The sequence below is a fragment of the Helianthus annuus genome, chromosome 7, assembly GCF_002127325.2.
Source record: "Helianthus annuus cultivar XRQ/B chromosome 7, HanXRQr2.0-SUNRISE, whole genome shotgun sequence".
NCBI lineage: Eukaryota > Viridiplantae > Streptophyta > Magnoliopsida > Asterales > Asteraceae > Helianthus > Helianthus annuus.
In genome coordinates this window covers 70,685,448-70,701,850 of record NC_035439.2, presented here as the reverse complement: position 1 = coordinate 70,701,850, position 16,403 = coordinate 70,685,448, and the positions used below count along the sequence as shown (strand labels likewise).

General features: G+C 37.8%; 1 protein-coding gene across 1 annotated transcript; it reads left to right on the top strand.

Annotated features, from left to right (window-relative positions):
- The first annotated feature begins 517 nt into the window (after positions 1 to 517).
- LOC110867873 (protein SRG1) lies at positions 518 to 16,199 on the top strand. The gene is made up of 4 exons (XM_022116927.2): positions 518 to 918; positions 1,003 to 1,250; positions 15,417 to 15,741; positions 15,853 to 16,199. Exons 1-4 carry the CDS (start codon positions 667 to 669, stop codon positions 16,093 to 16,095), a joined length of 1,068 nt encoding a protein of 355 aa, XP_021972619.1. The 5' UTR covers positions 518 to 666; the 3' UTR covers positions 16,096 to 16,199.
- The last annotated feature ends 204 nt before the right edge of the window (positions 16,200 to 16,403 follow it).

The following is a 16,403-nucleotide window of genomic DNA, read 5'->3' as shown; positions in this document are numbered from 1 at the left end:
ATATATTTAAGTGTCTTCTTTTTTTTAATAACATGTTGTCACGTTTCTAGGTTGTAATATTTTATTAAGTTATGTTATAATGTTTTATGTTATATTTCTAATTTTTAAGTTATGTTGTAATGTTTTATGTTAAAATGTTATATTAAATAAATATAAATATTTGATAGAATTAAAAAGAAATGTGTGGAGTCAGTCGAGTAATGGGAAAGTCAGCCAAAATATGAGGAGTCCGCCAAGCCGTTGGGAAGAGTCAACCGAGCCAATAGGAGGAGTCTGCCAAGTATATGGGAGGAGTCTGCCAAGCCAATGGGAGGAGTCTGCCAAGTATATGGGAAGAGTCGGCCGTCGACTCATCAGCTTTGTCGGACACGTGTAAGCTCCTCAATCATGGACTCTTCAAGGTTATAAACGGACGCATCCCATGTTGCAGAAGTCTGTCCAAGAACGCATGAGGGTGACATTTTATTTATGAACTCTATTGGGACGGCAGAGTTTCAATAAGATCATAATTCTTTCGATATTAACAAAATATGATCACTGGCCATATCGAAAGTACAAATATCATAACCCTTTTTATAAGCCCTCCAACAACAACGTTGATATAAAATGAATACACCACATATGTAAAATGAAAGAAAAATAAAGGAAACAGATAAGGAAGGGATCATGGAGCAAAAGGGAGCACTTCATGGAGTTTCACTCCCGGTTCCAAATGTACAAGAACTAGCTAAGGAACCGCTTACGAGGGTTCCATCACGGTATATTCGCCCCAATCAAGACTCTCCGATCATATCATCCCTGCCGTCTTCAAGGCCTCAAGTACCAGTCATTGATATGGAGCGCTTATCATCTCAAGATTATGTTCACTTGGAAGTCGAAAAACTACACCTCGCTTGTAGAGAGTGGGGCTTCTTTCAGGTACGTGTATGGTATGGTATGGTTCGCATATACTAACTTAAACATGATTCTCTAGAAATTTTAATTAGTAATTGAACGCAACAGTTGATAAATCACGGGGTGAGTTGTTCATTGCTGGAGAAACTAAAGGAAGAAACACAGGAATTCTTTAATTTGCCGTTAGAGGAGAAACAAAAGTATGGACAAAAGCCGGGAGATCTTGAAGGATTTGGACAAGCTTTTGTTGTTTCAGAGGAGCAAAAGCTAGACTGGTCTGACATGTTTGGCATCGTCACACTTCCTTCTCATCTTCGAAAGCCACACTTGTTACCTAAGCTATCTCACCCATTCAGGTTAGGCCCCCACACCCATATATGTCTGTGTGTGAATATCTATATCCATATCTCTCGACTTCTATATGTGGTGTTACATCTCCTATACTTTCTTTGTTTAGAACTAGTGATAAACATCCGGGCGTTGCGGCGGTTTAAAAATAAGCACGACGCGATGGTAATTACAATGTTGCACAAATGAGCGTTAAAGAAACACTAAATTTTAGCATTTCAAAAGTTATTTAGTAAAACAACAAATGAACTTAGAAACATAAAAAATAGAGTAAATTACAAGTTTTGTCGTTTATCTTTACAACAAATTGCAGGCGTTGTACTTTAGCGCGAAAGTTGACGAGTTTTGTACTTTATGCTTCAAAATCTTGCACGGTTTGTCGTTTGAGCCTAACTCAGTCAGATTTTTTGGTTAAGTATGGTCATGTGCCTTGCACATGAGTACATACTTGTCATTTCACTTTTCCAGGGGTTATTTTGTAACCACTTATTATTGAGGGACTGTATTTACAAAACTGAAAAATAAAATAAAAAAATTCTAAACTCTTTCTCTTTCTTTGTTGTAATCTGAACCCACCACCAAAACCCAATCTCTCTCTAATCTCTCTCAACCCACCACCACCCCACAACCTTCACCGCCGCCACCCACCCCACCCCACCTCAGCCTTCACTGCCTCCACCCCCACCTACCGACCACCCCAACCCTACTGCACCAACCATCACCACCGTACCCACCTCCACAATACCCACCTAGTGACCATCTTTGTCAGTGACAACAACCATGTATTCAGAATCATGTAGTGAATCGAACCTAATTCCCATCAAGGTGAATATGAATATTATGTTGAATAGAAATCCCATAATCCCATTAACATTAGGCTGCATTCTGTTCGTTGTTGTAAACAAAATAGGATTTCTATTCAACATAACGCCCAGATCAAACCTAATTCGCAAACATAACTTATGAACCCTAGATCCTAATCCTAATCCCATCCAATTGAACCCGCAAATGATACTGTAAACTAAAATAGGTTTCTACCGATGGAAACCAACAAAAATGTGCATATAATTGTACCGTATTATGATGGAAACAGGTTGTTCGTTGCTTGGACGGAGTTCAAGTTTTCCGACGAAGTCCGAGTGCACATAGAGCCTTGGAAATCTCGAATTTGATCGAATTTGAATGGTGGTTTGGAGGTGATGAATGGTGCTTGAATTATCTAATGGTGACGGTGGTAGTTGGGTGTTGGTGGTGGTGGTGGGCGATGGGATGTGGCGACTGAAGGTTGGTGGAGGGAAGTTGTGGTGGCGGCTGAAGGGTAGTGGTAGGAGGTTACGGTGGTGGGTGTTGGTGGTGGGAGGTGGGAGGTGGTGGTGGTGGTGGTGGTGGTGGAAAGTGGTGGTAATGGGTGAAGAGAGAGAGAGAGAGAGAGGAGGGAGAGGAGAATGAGAAAGAGAGAAGAGAAAGGGAGAGAGAGAGAGATAGATTTCAGGTTTTTTAATATTTATATTTTTTTTTTATTTCTTACACAATAGTCCCTGGAATATTAAGTTATTTACTCAATAGTCCATAGGGAGGTAAAATGACAAGAATACTCTCATGTACATGGCACGTGACCATAATTAACTAAAAAAACTAACTGAGTTTGCCTAAAGGTTAAAACGTGCAAGATTTTGAAACATAAAGAACAAAACTTGCAAACTTTTGCACTAAAGGACAACGTCTGTAATTTGGTGTAAACTTAAAGGACAAAACTTGTAATATACTCTAAAAATATATATATTTTGTTAAATGAGCGCACACCATCAAGCCACACCTAGTTTTTTGTTTAATATTTGCCACATCTCATTCCAAGCCTATGATATAGATATAAGGTATATTTACAAATAACTAGATTGTTTTCATAAGTCGTGCGTTGCGGCGATGACGCCTTAGTTATTTATACCTGGCACACAGTATGTGATACGTTAACCATATGAAAACATGTTCTTTGACGCATCTGATCTAACTTAATTTAACTTATATAAGAATTGTGGTTACAATGTGCGATGATGACATTAACATGTGGTGCCCGCACACGACATTACGCGTTTTCTACCTTGTTACACATGTTACGTTCATGGCATTAACATCTTAGACATAGATAAAAAAGAGTATGTCTTGGTAGTTGCGGTGTACAGTCGTAAAAGTAATTTCGGCATTAACGTGGTTAGGCATAGATAAAACAAAAGTATAATATAATGTGTCGCACGTTGCGGTGTAAAGTCGTTAAGGTAATTTAAACAAAATGAAGTGTCAAGTTATTAAGTAGAAAATTTTGGAGGGTCAAAGTTGTCAGTTATCAAAAGTTGTGTAACTTAGAGAACAGGCAGTAGTTGTGAAAGTTTGGGGGTATTTTGATCCTACTATGAAAGTTTGGGGTGTTATCGTCCTATGTTGAAAGTTTAGGGATGTTTTAGTCGGTGACAAACATTTTGTTTTAGGCTCAAACTATTGGCACACCCAAGCTGCATATTTGCACACTTTAGAGTTTACGTACGCCGCGTACAGGTTCGTACGCGACGTATAGGGTTGCATCAAAATCAGTGTCCAACTTGTGTCAACTCTAGTCTGGTTGTTCCTATACGCCGCGTATAGGCCTATATGGTGCGTATATAAGAGTTTTTTTTACAAACATTTTATAAAGTATTAATCGTTTTAGCAAAGTTTTATAAAAAATAACTTTTCTATTTTAAATAAATAAAAAATAAGTATTTTTTACAAACATTTTTATACAACATGAATCATTTTTATACGTTATTACACCTATCGTATCGTATAGGTGTAGTATAACCTCATATAGGCCTATAAGTGTTATATCGTATCGTATAGTTTAGTATAGACCTCGTATAGGTCTCATATAGGCATATAGGTGTAGTATCGTATAGTATAGGTCCCGTATAGGCATTGTATAGGACTATAGGATAGGATACGACACCCGTATATGCCAATACGTGTAGTATAGGTCCCGTATAGGACTATAGGTGTAGCTTAGGTCACGTATAGGCCTATAGGCATATACGTGACCTATAGGGGACCTATACGAGACTTCTACTACACTATACAATACAATACAATACTATACTATACAACACCCGTATAGGCCTATAAGTGTAGTATTTTTCTCGTATAGGACTATAGGTGTAGTTTTGGTCCCGTATAGGCCTATAGGCTTATACAAGACCTATACGAGACTTATACTACATTATACGATATGATACTATATGATACGATGCAAAACCATATGATACTATAGGATACGATGCAACACCCGTATAGGCCTATAGGTGCAGTATAAGTCCCGTAACTATATGTGTAGTTTTGGTCTCGTATAGGCCTATACAAGACCTATAGGAGACTTATACAAGACTTATACTACACAACACCATACCATACTGTACGATACGATACTATAGGATACGATACAACACCCTTATAGGCCTATAGGTGTAGTATAAGTCCCGTAACTATATGTGTAGTTTTGGTCTCGTATAGGCCTATACAAGACCTATAGGAGACCTATACAAGACTTATACTACACAATACCATACCATACCATACCATACCATACCATACCATACCATACCATATGATACTATAGGATACGATACAACACCCGTATAGGCCTATCGGTGTAATATAGGTCCCGTATAGGACTATAGCAGTAGTTTTGATCCCGTATAGGCTTATCGACCTTCACGATATGATATGATACTATACGATATGATATTGCATCCATCGGCCTATACAAGACCTATATTATATTATACGATACGATAGTTAACTATGCTTTTTATTTATTTTTTTAAAGTACTTATAAAAAAACTTTGCTAAAACGATATATATTGTATAAAAATGATTGTAAAAAAAACCTTATATACGTCGCGTATAGCCCTATACGTGGCGTATACGTAACCCAAACCAGGGGTAAAATGGTCATTTTATACAATGTTTATCGTTTTAGCAAAGTTTTATAATAAGAACGTTTTTTTTTTAAATAAATAAAAATCATTGTTAAGTATAGTATAATATAGGTCTCGTATGGGCCTATGAATGTAGTATCATATCATATAGTGTAATATAAGTCTCGTATAGACCTATATGTGTAGTATAGTATAATATCTTGTCTTATCTTATAATATTGTATAATGTAGTATTGTATCGTATAGTATGGTATCGTATATTATCGTATAGGTCTCATATAGGCCTATAGGTGTAGTATGGGTCACGTATAGGCTATAGGTGTAGTATCGGTCTCTATAGGACTATAGGTGCGGTTTAGGTCCTGTATAGGCCTATACAAGACCTATAGGGGACCTATATGAGACTTATACTACACTATATGATACAATATGATACTATATGCGATACTATAGGATACGATACAACACTCGTATACGCCTATAGGTGTAGTATAGGTACCATTAGGACTTTAGGTGTAGTTTAGTCCCGTATAAGCCTATACAAGTGTCGCAACCCCTGTCCCCTAACAAACCCGGGAACGGGCGGCCGTGGCCAGTTTTGGTGGTATCCGTATTTTATCTATTTTAGCAGCGAAAATTTACATCAGGACCGTAGTTAGGAAATAATTTATCAGAGTAAAATACCACGCTTTTACTATATTAAACACGTGGAAATAATCCCAAGTTTTAAGTACACACATTTTCATAGGGATAACCCTATTTCATTTAATGAAAACATCTATTTATTTTAGGTAACTTTATTGCCACTTTTCCAAGCCTTCAGTGCTGTCCAGCTGGCTTCTATTTGGCTTTCACATTTTGTTACCTGAAACGCGTTTAAAACATTTTTTCAGTGGGAAATACTGGTGAGTGAATCCCAGTTTAATCAAGTTTAATAAAGACCATTGTACAGTATTGAGGGCGGTCGCGCAATTACATTTTTTTCCATCTATTCAATTACCACCCACGGTACTGTCAACCCGACTTGTGGAAATGTTACTCCTCGCAAGGTAGTAACAAATTTTGTATACAAAACCCCAACATACCGACGATAATTGTAGAATACAAATACTCAATCACTGTTTAATATAATGTTAATCATCTGAGATTTTGTAAAAACAGTTTGCAAAAAGGAGGATTACTCACATTATTGCCTTAGGTTTTCTATAATGGTTTCATGGTGATTATCTATAAATTACACAAATGCACACGCGTTAGTATAATAACCCATTTTAACATTAGTAATACCCTCCCCGAGACGGCATTCCAACGACTACATCGGGCAGCGTATCTAATACATATCCAGGGGTTATGATACTTACAACAGAGCAGAACTTCGTTATTTAGGGGTGTATTATACCCAAGAATTATGCCTACTGTGTGAAATTTGAGAGAAAGAAAAGATCGTGAGCGAATTCGAATGAACTGCCGAGGCCTCCTTTATATAGGGCCTGAATTCGAGATCCTCGCAGCCCGCGTAGGATTTAACCGGGGCTTACGCGGCCCGCGTAGTAGACTGGGTAGGCCCTAGCCTGGCCCAGTCACCGGTATAGGTTTGATGAGTGGCTGCCACGTGGCAGCCCAGGGTCTTGCCGCGTTGATGATCGCTCGCGGCCCGCGTAAGATCCCTAAGGGGTTTACGCGCCCCGCGACAGACCATAAAATTTTGTTTTTATTTTATTTTTAATTATATAATGTATTCGGGGCCCGGTTTTTACATACGGGGTATGTTTTAAGACATATTGAGGTATTTTAAAATATATTAGGGTGTCGGAAAAAATTTCAGGAGGGTTGTTATATCCTCCCCACCTTGTTTTAGAGCTCATCCTCAAGATCTACTTGAACAAGTGCGGGTATTTCCTTTGCATTTCCAATTCAAGCTCCCATGTGTATTCTGGTCCTCTTTTGGAGTCCCATTTCATTTTGACCAGAACTAATCTCTTGTGCTTGAGGTTCTTAACTTTCCTGTCTTCAATTTGTAGAGGTTTTTTTACAAATTTTAACTGTTCATTTACCTCTATATCCTTAAGAGGTATTACCAGCGATTCATCAGTTAAGCATTTCTTGAGATTAGATACATGAAATACATTATGTATCCCTGCCATTTCCTCTGGCAGTTGTAGCTGATAGGCTACAGGTCCTATTCTTCTAATAATCTCAAAAGGTCTAAAATACCTGGGACTTAGCTTTCCCTTTTTGATGAATCTGACTACTCCTTTCCAATGAGAGACTTTCAATAGTACTTTGTCTCCTACCTGAAACTCTAGCTGCTTGCGTCTGTTATATGCATAGCTCTTTTGTTGAGCACGTGCTGCTTTCAGTCGTTCCTTGACTTGAATGATCTTGTCAGTTGTTTCTTGCACTATTTCTGGTCCGGATAATTGCTTTTCCCCAATTTTTGCCCAACAGACTGGGGTTCGGCATTTTCGTCCATATAAAGTGCTTCGAAGGGTGCAGCGTTGATACTTGTGTGATAACTGTTATTATAAGAAAATTCTATTAAGGGTAAGTGATCGTCCCAATTACCTCCAAAATCAATTACACAAGCTCTAAGCATGTCTTCCATTGTCTGAATTGTCCTTTCGCTTTGACCGTCCGTTTGAGGATGGTAAGCTGTGCTTAGATTTAACTTGGTTCCCATTGCTTTTTGGAAGCTTGCCCAAAAATGAGAGGTAAAACGGCTATCCCTATCAGAAACAATTGATAAAGGAATTCCATTTAATGAAACTATTTCATTTACATATAACTTAGCTAATTGTTCCATACTGAAAGTTTCCTTCATTGGTAGGAAATGGGCTGACTTAGTTAGCCTGTCTACAATCATCCAGATTGTATCATTACATTTTCTTGTTTTGGGTAATTTGGTAACAAAATCCATTGTTATTAATTCCCATTTCCAAACTGGCATTTCTAACTGCTGTAACAAACCTAAGGGTTTCTGGTGTTCAGCTTTGACTTGTGAACAGGTTAAACACTTAGAAACATAAGTAGCTATATCCTTTTTCATTCCTATCCACCAAAAATTCTTTCTTAAATCCTGATACATCTTATCACTTCCAGGATGCATCATATATTTAGACTTATGGGCTTCTTCTAATATACGGTGGTGTAGGTTTCCTAATTTGGGTATCCACATTCTTCTCTTATGGAATCTCCAAATTCCATCTTTTCCTTGTTCTAATTCCTTGATCATTCCTTTTAATTTTTCAGTATCATCCTTGATTACTGATTCTTGTGCTTTTCTAATCTGTTCATTTAGATCTACTTGCAGATTTAATTTAAGAGAACGTACCCTTTTTGTCTTTTCATGATACTTTCGACTTAAAGCATCTGCCACTACATTTGCCTTTCCTGCATGATACTGGATATTACAATCATAATCACTAAGTATCTCCATCCAGCGTCTTTGTCTCATATTCAACTCCTTTTGCCCGAAAACATACGTTAAACTCTTATGATCAGTGAAAATAGTAAACTTACTACCGTAAAGGTAATGTCTCGAAATTTTCAGGGCAAAAATTATAGCTCCTAGTTCTAGATCATGGGTTGAGTAATTATCTTCATGATTCTTAAGTTGTCTAGATGCGTAAGCTATAACCTTTTGGCGTTGCATTAATACACATCCATAACCTAACTTAGGAGCGTCACAATAGACTATAAAGTCTTCAGTTCCTTCTGGTAACGCTAGTATGGGTGCATGGGTTAGTCTTTGTTTAAGAATTCTAAAGGCTTCTTCATGTTTTGGTCTCCATTCAAACTTAACAGATTTACAGGTTAACTTAGTTAAGGGAATGGCTATTCTAGAAAAATCTCGAATAAATCTTCTATAATAACCGGCCAATCCTAAGAAACTTCTAACCTCGGTTGGTGACTCAGGGGTTTTCCATTTGGTAATTGCCTCGATCTTGGTGGGATCTACATGAATTCCTTCATGATCGACTAAATGTCCAAGAAACTGTACCTGTTCTAACCAAAACTCGCACTTTGAAAACTTAGCATAAAGATTTTCTTTTCTTAGTAAACTTAGAAGTGCGTGCAAATGCTCTGTATTTTCCTCCTTACTCTTAGAGTAAATGAGAATATCATCTATGAAGACAATTATGAATTTATCCAAATATGGCTTACATATTCAGTTCATCATGTCCATAAATGCAGCTGGGGCATTGGTTAAACCAAATGGCATGACAGTAAATTAATAATGGCCGTACCTTGTTCTGAATGCGGTCTTAGGAATGTCCTCTTCCTATACCTTTAATTGGTGATATCCTGACCTTAAATCGATTTAGAGAAAAATTGAGCTCCTTGCAATTGATGGAACAGATCGTCGATCCTCGGTAATGGGTACCGGTTCTTAACCGTGACCTTGTTCAATTGCGGTAGTCAATGCACATACACATCGATCCGTCTTTCTTTTTGACGAACAGTATTGGTGCTCCCCATGGCGATGAACTTGGCTGTATGAATCCTTTCTCCAATAATTCGTCTAATTGTTTCTTCAACTCCTGCATTTCAGCGGTGCCAAACAGTAAGGTGTTTTGGCAATTGGTGCTATCCCTGGTAGTAGGTGTATTCTGAATTCGACTTCCCTGTCTGGAGGTAGTCCTGGTAACTCTTCTGGAAATACATCTGAAAACTGAGATACTACTGGAATATCTTTCAGTTCTTTTCCTTTAGTGTTAGTATTTATAGAAATCAAATACACTAATGACCCTTTTCTTATATAACTTGTTGTTTTCATCACAGAGATGAATTTTGTGGATCTGGATGGCTTATCTCCTTTAATTGTGATCTTTTCACCTGTTGGTGAGTTTACTTGAATTGACTTTTGATCACATAAAATACTGGCTCTATTGGCTATTAACCAATCCATCCCTAATACAACATCAAATCCTGCCAGATTCATTGGCTAGAGGTTTTCAATAAACTTTTGATTTAAAAATTGTATTCTTGCTCCCTGCAAGATTTCAGAAATCTTAATGGTTTCTCCATTCGCTGTTTCTACTAGACATTCTTGTGGGAGTTTAGTTAATGATTGATTAAGAAGTTTGCAAAACGAAGTATTAATAAAATTTTGGTTTGCACCAGAGTCAAATAATACTTTAGCAAAAACATCATTAACTAAAAATGTACCGGCTATCACGTCTGGAATCATCTTAGCTTCATCTGCCGTTAGAACAAATGCTCTAGCATTTTTAGTGTTCTTGTTGCCCATGGCTGGAACTAGTTTCGGACAATTTGGCTTGATGTGACCTTTTTCTCCGCAGCTGAAGCACATCCCATTATTAGGTTTTCTCCTGCAATCTTCTTCCTTGTGTCCTTGTATCTTACAGAAATTGCAGTAAGTGGAGCATTTTCCCGAATGCTTCTTCTTGCAAGCCTTGCAGTAGGGTGCAGAGGTAGAATCTACATTCCTACGGTTGGAATTTCCAGAACGGAATTCCTGGGTAAGCCTCTAAGCTAGATTCCTTCTCTGGTCTTCTTCTTGTGTACGCACTAACTCATCTGTCAAGGTATTTGCTAGTTCTATGGCTTCTTCTATGGTTTGAGGTCTAGCTGCCTTGACTACATGCCTAATATCCCCGATTAATCCCCAGATGTAACGGGAGATTAATACTGGTTCAGGTGATGCAAGGGTTGGTACTATTCTAGCATATTCAAAGAATGTGATAGTATAACCCTTACTATCTACCCCGGTCATTCTAAGGTTCAGGAACTTATTCGCTATATGTTCCTTTTCATTAGGAGGGCAGAATTTCCTTTCTACCATGTTCTTAAATTCTTCCCATTCCATATTGTAAACCCTGTCACTTCCTCTAGACTGGAGGATAGTGTTCCACCATTCTAAGGTTGAGTTCATAAATAGATTGGAAGCAAACATTATCTTATCCTCTTCCGCACATTTGCTTATTTTTCAGACAGGCTCACTCTTTTTCTATCCAGCGTAGAGTTGCAATGGGTCCTTCATTGCCTGAGAATTCTATTGGTTTACAGGACCAGACTTCTTTATAAGAACAACCATAAGGCATGGTTCTTCTTCTTTTGGGAATGGGCGCTTGAAGTATAGGTCCATTGTTTACGTTGTGTTCCGGTTCAGTTGATCGCTTACTGCTATGTTTACTTTTATTATCTGTTTCCCTAACTGTTTGGATAATAAATGGCATTGCGTCTATAATTCCTTGTGCCACTATGTGTTGGATGGCACTATTATCCACTTGATTTCCATTGTTATTGTTGTTTGGATTCTCATTAATCGGGTTATTGTCATTCTGGTTATTATCGTTCTGGTTTCCCTGGTTCACTTCGTTGTCCATCTGAATTTTAAACATTTACCACGCATTAATATCACAAAATAATAGTTGATACAACCATTCACATAACACGCATATTGATCAAAAACGTCGAGCATTGCGACTTACTCTTTTCTTATATATAATATGCATCTAATACAAACCAGTACTGAAATTAAAATTACAATACAACTGAAATAAAGATTATACTACTAGTAGGCATCCATAGCTATGATTTTTTTTTCATACACGCATATTATATATTATTATATTATTATTATTACTACTATTACCATCTCCACTGTCACCTTCATGGATATGGATTCATCCAGAAATCCATATTACGCTCGTCGTACTTCCAGACGAGTCGCTCTCCAACCTGTCTCATCCTCTCGCTACTTTCTAAGATTTCCTCACCAAATGTCCTGAGTTCTTGCACGTTTTCTGCACTCATTGGGGGTGCAGGTTCTGGGACTGGGTTTGGAATCTGGGGCATGGGTTCCTGGTACGGGTAAGGATTCTCTAAGATCTCGCTAATGTATTGATCACGGTCATAGTAGGGATCTAGAGGGTCCAAACCTGGGTATGCTCCTAGATTCGGCATGGACACGCCTTCTGGTATGGGGTAACGTTGCACATAGTCCCTATTGTCGTCCCACCACGGGTCGTAGTCTGGATCTAAGGGATTGGGTGCTGGTACCCTAGGTATCTCTTCTGGTTTAAAATCATGCATTTCAACTTGATTTTCAGGGTTGTTTTCTATCTCCATTGGCTGGTTGGGAAATGGTGGTTGTGGTTGGGGTGCTATCAGTTGCTCCGGGTTATGGTCGGCTGCTGTGGTTGCTAGGATATGGAAATTGGCTAAACCCCTATAAATCATGTCCAGGGCATGGGCATCTATCTCTCTTTTAGCGGCTGCTAAGGCTCGCTGTTCTTGTAACTTTTTCATTCGTTTCCTACGTTCATGTGCTCCCCTACTGAACCATCCTCTCTTTTTAGGAGGGAATGGCTCTTCAGACTGAGCCTTAAACATGAATATTCCTTCTTCATTGTCAGCATAATACCCTTAGAGGGTAGGCTGTGAAGAGGCGCCTTCGCTTCTAGGCGAACCGGACAACTAACAGTACGCGTCGGATGATCCTTGGTCGCTCATACTGTAAACTAACAAATAGTCAAATAACACATAACAATAACATACAATTATGCACGTAGTTCCGTAATTTATTTCCTAACACTTTAGATAAATTTTGGTGTCAGCATAACACTTCTGTGGATGAATCAGTGGCTTAGCTCTGATACCACCTTCTGCCGCAACCCCTGTCCCCTAACAAACCCGGGAACGGGCGGTCGTGGCCAGTTTTGGTGGTATCCGTATTTTATCAATTTTGGCAGCGGAAACTTACATCAGGGCCGTAGTTAGGAAATAATTTATCAGAGTAAAATACCACGTTTTTACTATATTAAACACGTGGAAATAATCCCAAGTTTTAAGTACACATATTTTCATAGGGATAACCCTATTTTATTTAATGAAAACATCTATTTATTTTATGTAACTTTATTGCCCCTTTTCCAAGCCAGCTGGCTTCTATTTGGCTTTCACATTTTGTTACCTGAAACGCGTTTAAAACATTTTTTCAGTGGGAAATACTGGTGAGTGAATCCCAGTTTAATCAAGTTTAATAAAGACCATTGTACAGTATTGAGGGCGGTCGCGCAATTACATTTGTTTCCATCTATTCAATTACCACCCACGGTATTGTCAACCCGACTTGTGGAAATGTTACTCCTCGCAAGGTAGTAACAAATTTTGTATACAAAACCCCAACATACCGACGACAATTGTAGAATACAAATACTCAATCACTGTTTAATATAATGTTAATCATATGAGGTTTTTGTAAAAACAGTTTGTAAAAAGGAGGATTACTCACATTGTTGTCTTAGGTTTTCTGTAAGGGTTTCCTGGTGATTATCTATAAATTACACAAATGCATACGCGTTAGTATAATGACCCATTTTAACATTAGTAATACCCTCCCCGAGACGGCATTCCAACGACTACGTCGGGCAGAACCACGACAGCCGTTACGGAACCCTAGATTAATTGGGCAGCGTATCTAATACGTATCCAGGGGTTATGATACTTACAATGGAGCAAAACTTCGTTATTTAGGGGGTATTATACCCGAGAATTATGCCTACTGTGTGAAATTTGAGAGAAAGAAAAGATCGTGAGCGAATTCGAATGAACTGCCGAGGCCTCCTTTATATAGGGCCTGAATTCGAGATCCTCGCAGCCCGCGTAAGATTTAACCGGGGCTTACGTGGCCCGCGTAGTAGACTAGGTAGGCCCTAGCCTGGCCCAGTCCCTGGTATAGGTTTGACAAGTGGCTGCCACGTGGCAGCCCAGGGTATTGCCGCGTTGATGATCGCTCGCGGCCCGCGTAAGATCCCTAAGGTGTTTACGCGCCCTGCGACAGACCATAAAATTTTGTTTTTATTTTATTTTTAATTATATAATGTGTTCGGGGCCCGGTTTTTGCATACGGGGTATGTTTTAAGACATATTGAGGTATTTTAAAATATATTAGGGTGTCGGAAAAAATTTCAGGAGGGTTGTTATAACAAGATCAATAAGGGACCTATGCATGAATTATACTACACTATATGATACGATACCATACTATACTATACGATTTGACACGATACGATACTACACTATACAATACGATGCTACGTCCATAAGCCTATACGAGACCTATAAGCCTATATGATGCCTATATGGGGCCTTTACAAGACTTATACTACATCATATGATATGATACGATACTATATTATAGCACATCTATAGGCCTATAAGAGACTCATACGATACGATACTACACATATATGCCTATATAGAACCTATACTACATTATACGATAGGATAGGATATGATACTATACTACACCTATAGGCCTATACGAGACTTATAGTACATTATATGATATGATACAACATCCATACACCTATACGAGACCTATATTATACTATACGATAGAATATTTAACAATGTTTTTTTATTTATTTGTTTTTGTTTTAAAATACTTATTATAAAGTTTGCTAAAACGATAAGTATTGTATAAAAATGTTTGTAAAGAATACGCGACGTATATAAAGTGGCAAATTTCCATTTTAACTCTCTTTTGGGTCTGTACGTGGGTCTTTACAGGGGTATTCTGGTCATTATAGGATTAATATACACCATATACAGTGTCGTCCGTCGCGTATATTTCTTTTTTTAATCCTTTTATTAGTTATGTTTGATAATAAATATTAATAACAATAATAAATATATATGCGGTGTACAGATCTGTACGTGGTATATAGGATATGATGTGAATTAGAAAATTCTCTTGAAAATTGTAAAAGGCCGCTATACGCCGCGTACAGACATGTACGAGGCGTATAGATGGGTCCCAATAGGTGTGCAAATAGGCAAATTAGCAAATAGGCAATTGAGTGCGCAAATGTGTAGTAAATAAATTCCATTTATAGATGATAATTAAATAATAACTAAAAACTATAGAAATGTAAAATGCGTGCATATGAAAAAGTTAAATCTATAATCGTTTAAAAAAATGGAAAGAGGGAAGGTTGAGACGTGAATGTGAATTAATTAACTCGATTCGGTTTGCACTTGTAAAATAAATTTATGCGTAACAAGAAAATGCGTTATATATCACCAGAATACGGTACAATTCTCTATAAGTACATAGAAAACGTTTTCATTGTTCAATGAAATAAAAAAAAAACTTTTGTAGTCCATCGATTGAACAATATTAATGATTTTCATTGAACAACACCCAAACATGTGATTTGTATTAAAGCCTAACTAACACAGACAAGCCATAGAAGAATACTCAAAAGAAGTTGAGAAGGTAGCCTTAAAAACACTAGTTTTCATGGGAAAAGCTTTGAAGATGGAGGATGAAGAAATGAAAGTATTGTTCTCCGATGGACTCCAAACGATTAGAATGAATTACTATCCTCCATGTCCACAGCCCGAACAAATCATAGGCTTTGCTCCTCATGCTGATGGTAGCGGGGTCACTTTCCTTCTTCAAGTGGATCAAGTAGAAGGTCTCCAAATAAAAAAAGATGGTGTTTGGATCCCGGTTATACCACATCCCAACGCTTTCATTGTTAATATCGGTGACGTCATACAGGTAACTTAATGTTTTTTTCTCTTGAACGTAGTAGGTTTGAACTTAACATTGTTTAATATTATCATATGTGATGTATGTTCGACTGGACATTGACATCTTGGTTACTTTCAGATTGTATCCAATGGAGAATACAAAAGCATTGAGCATCGGGCAGTCGTGAACGCAGAGAAAGAAAGGATATCCATTGCCACATTTATAAGCCCGAATTTGGGTATGGAGATAGGACCCTCGCTAAGCCTCGTTACTCCTGAGACACCGGCAAGGTTTACAAGGATAGGTTTTGGTGATTTCTTGAAAAACTACTTATCTAGGGAACTTAAAAGCAAAAGTAACATTGACCAATACTACATATAACGTTTGTGTACCAATTAAGTGTGCAATACATTATGAAGCTACTTGTACTATATTAAATTACACGTTGTGTTAAGTTTATATCAGAAACTATCACTGTTAATCTAGACTATGGTCGTCAACACCTCTTAATGAAATTTGATTCCAAAAGCATTTGTGGGAATTTATGGATATCCATAGCCCCTCAATATATGTTATGCAAGAATCGATTTATGTTCGTAAAAGGGCATTCTAGTTACAGATTAGAGAGTTATAAGGTTTATTCATAAAACAAGCAAAATTCAGAGACTTACCCATGAAATCATAAAAGT

Coding starts and splice junctions, on each gene's coding strand:
- LOC110867873 (XM_022116927.2), top strand. CDS start 667: ATGGAGCAAAAGGGAGCACTTCATGGAGTTTCACTCCCGGTTCCAAAT. Junction 919..1,002: donor GAGAGTGGGGCTTCTTTCAG/GTACGTGTATGG, acceptor TGAACGCAACAG/TTGATAAATCACGGGGTGAG. Junction 1,251..15,416: donor AAGCTATCTCACCCATTCAG/GTTAGGCCCCCA, acceptor TAACTAACACAG/ACAAGCCATAGAAGAATACT.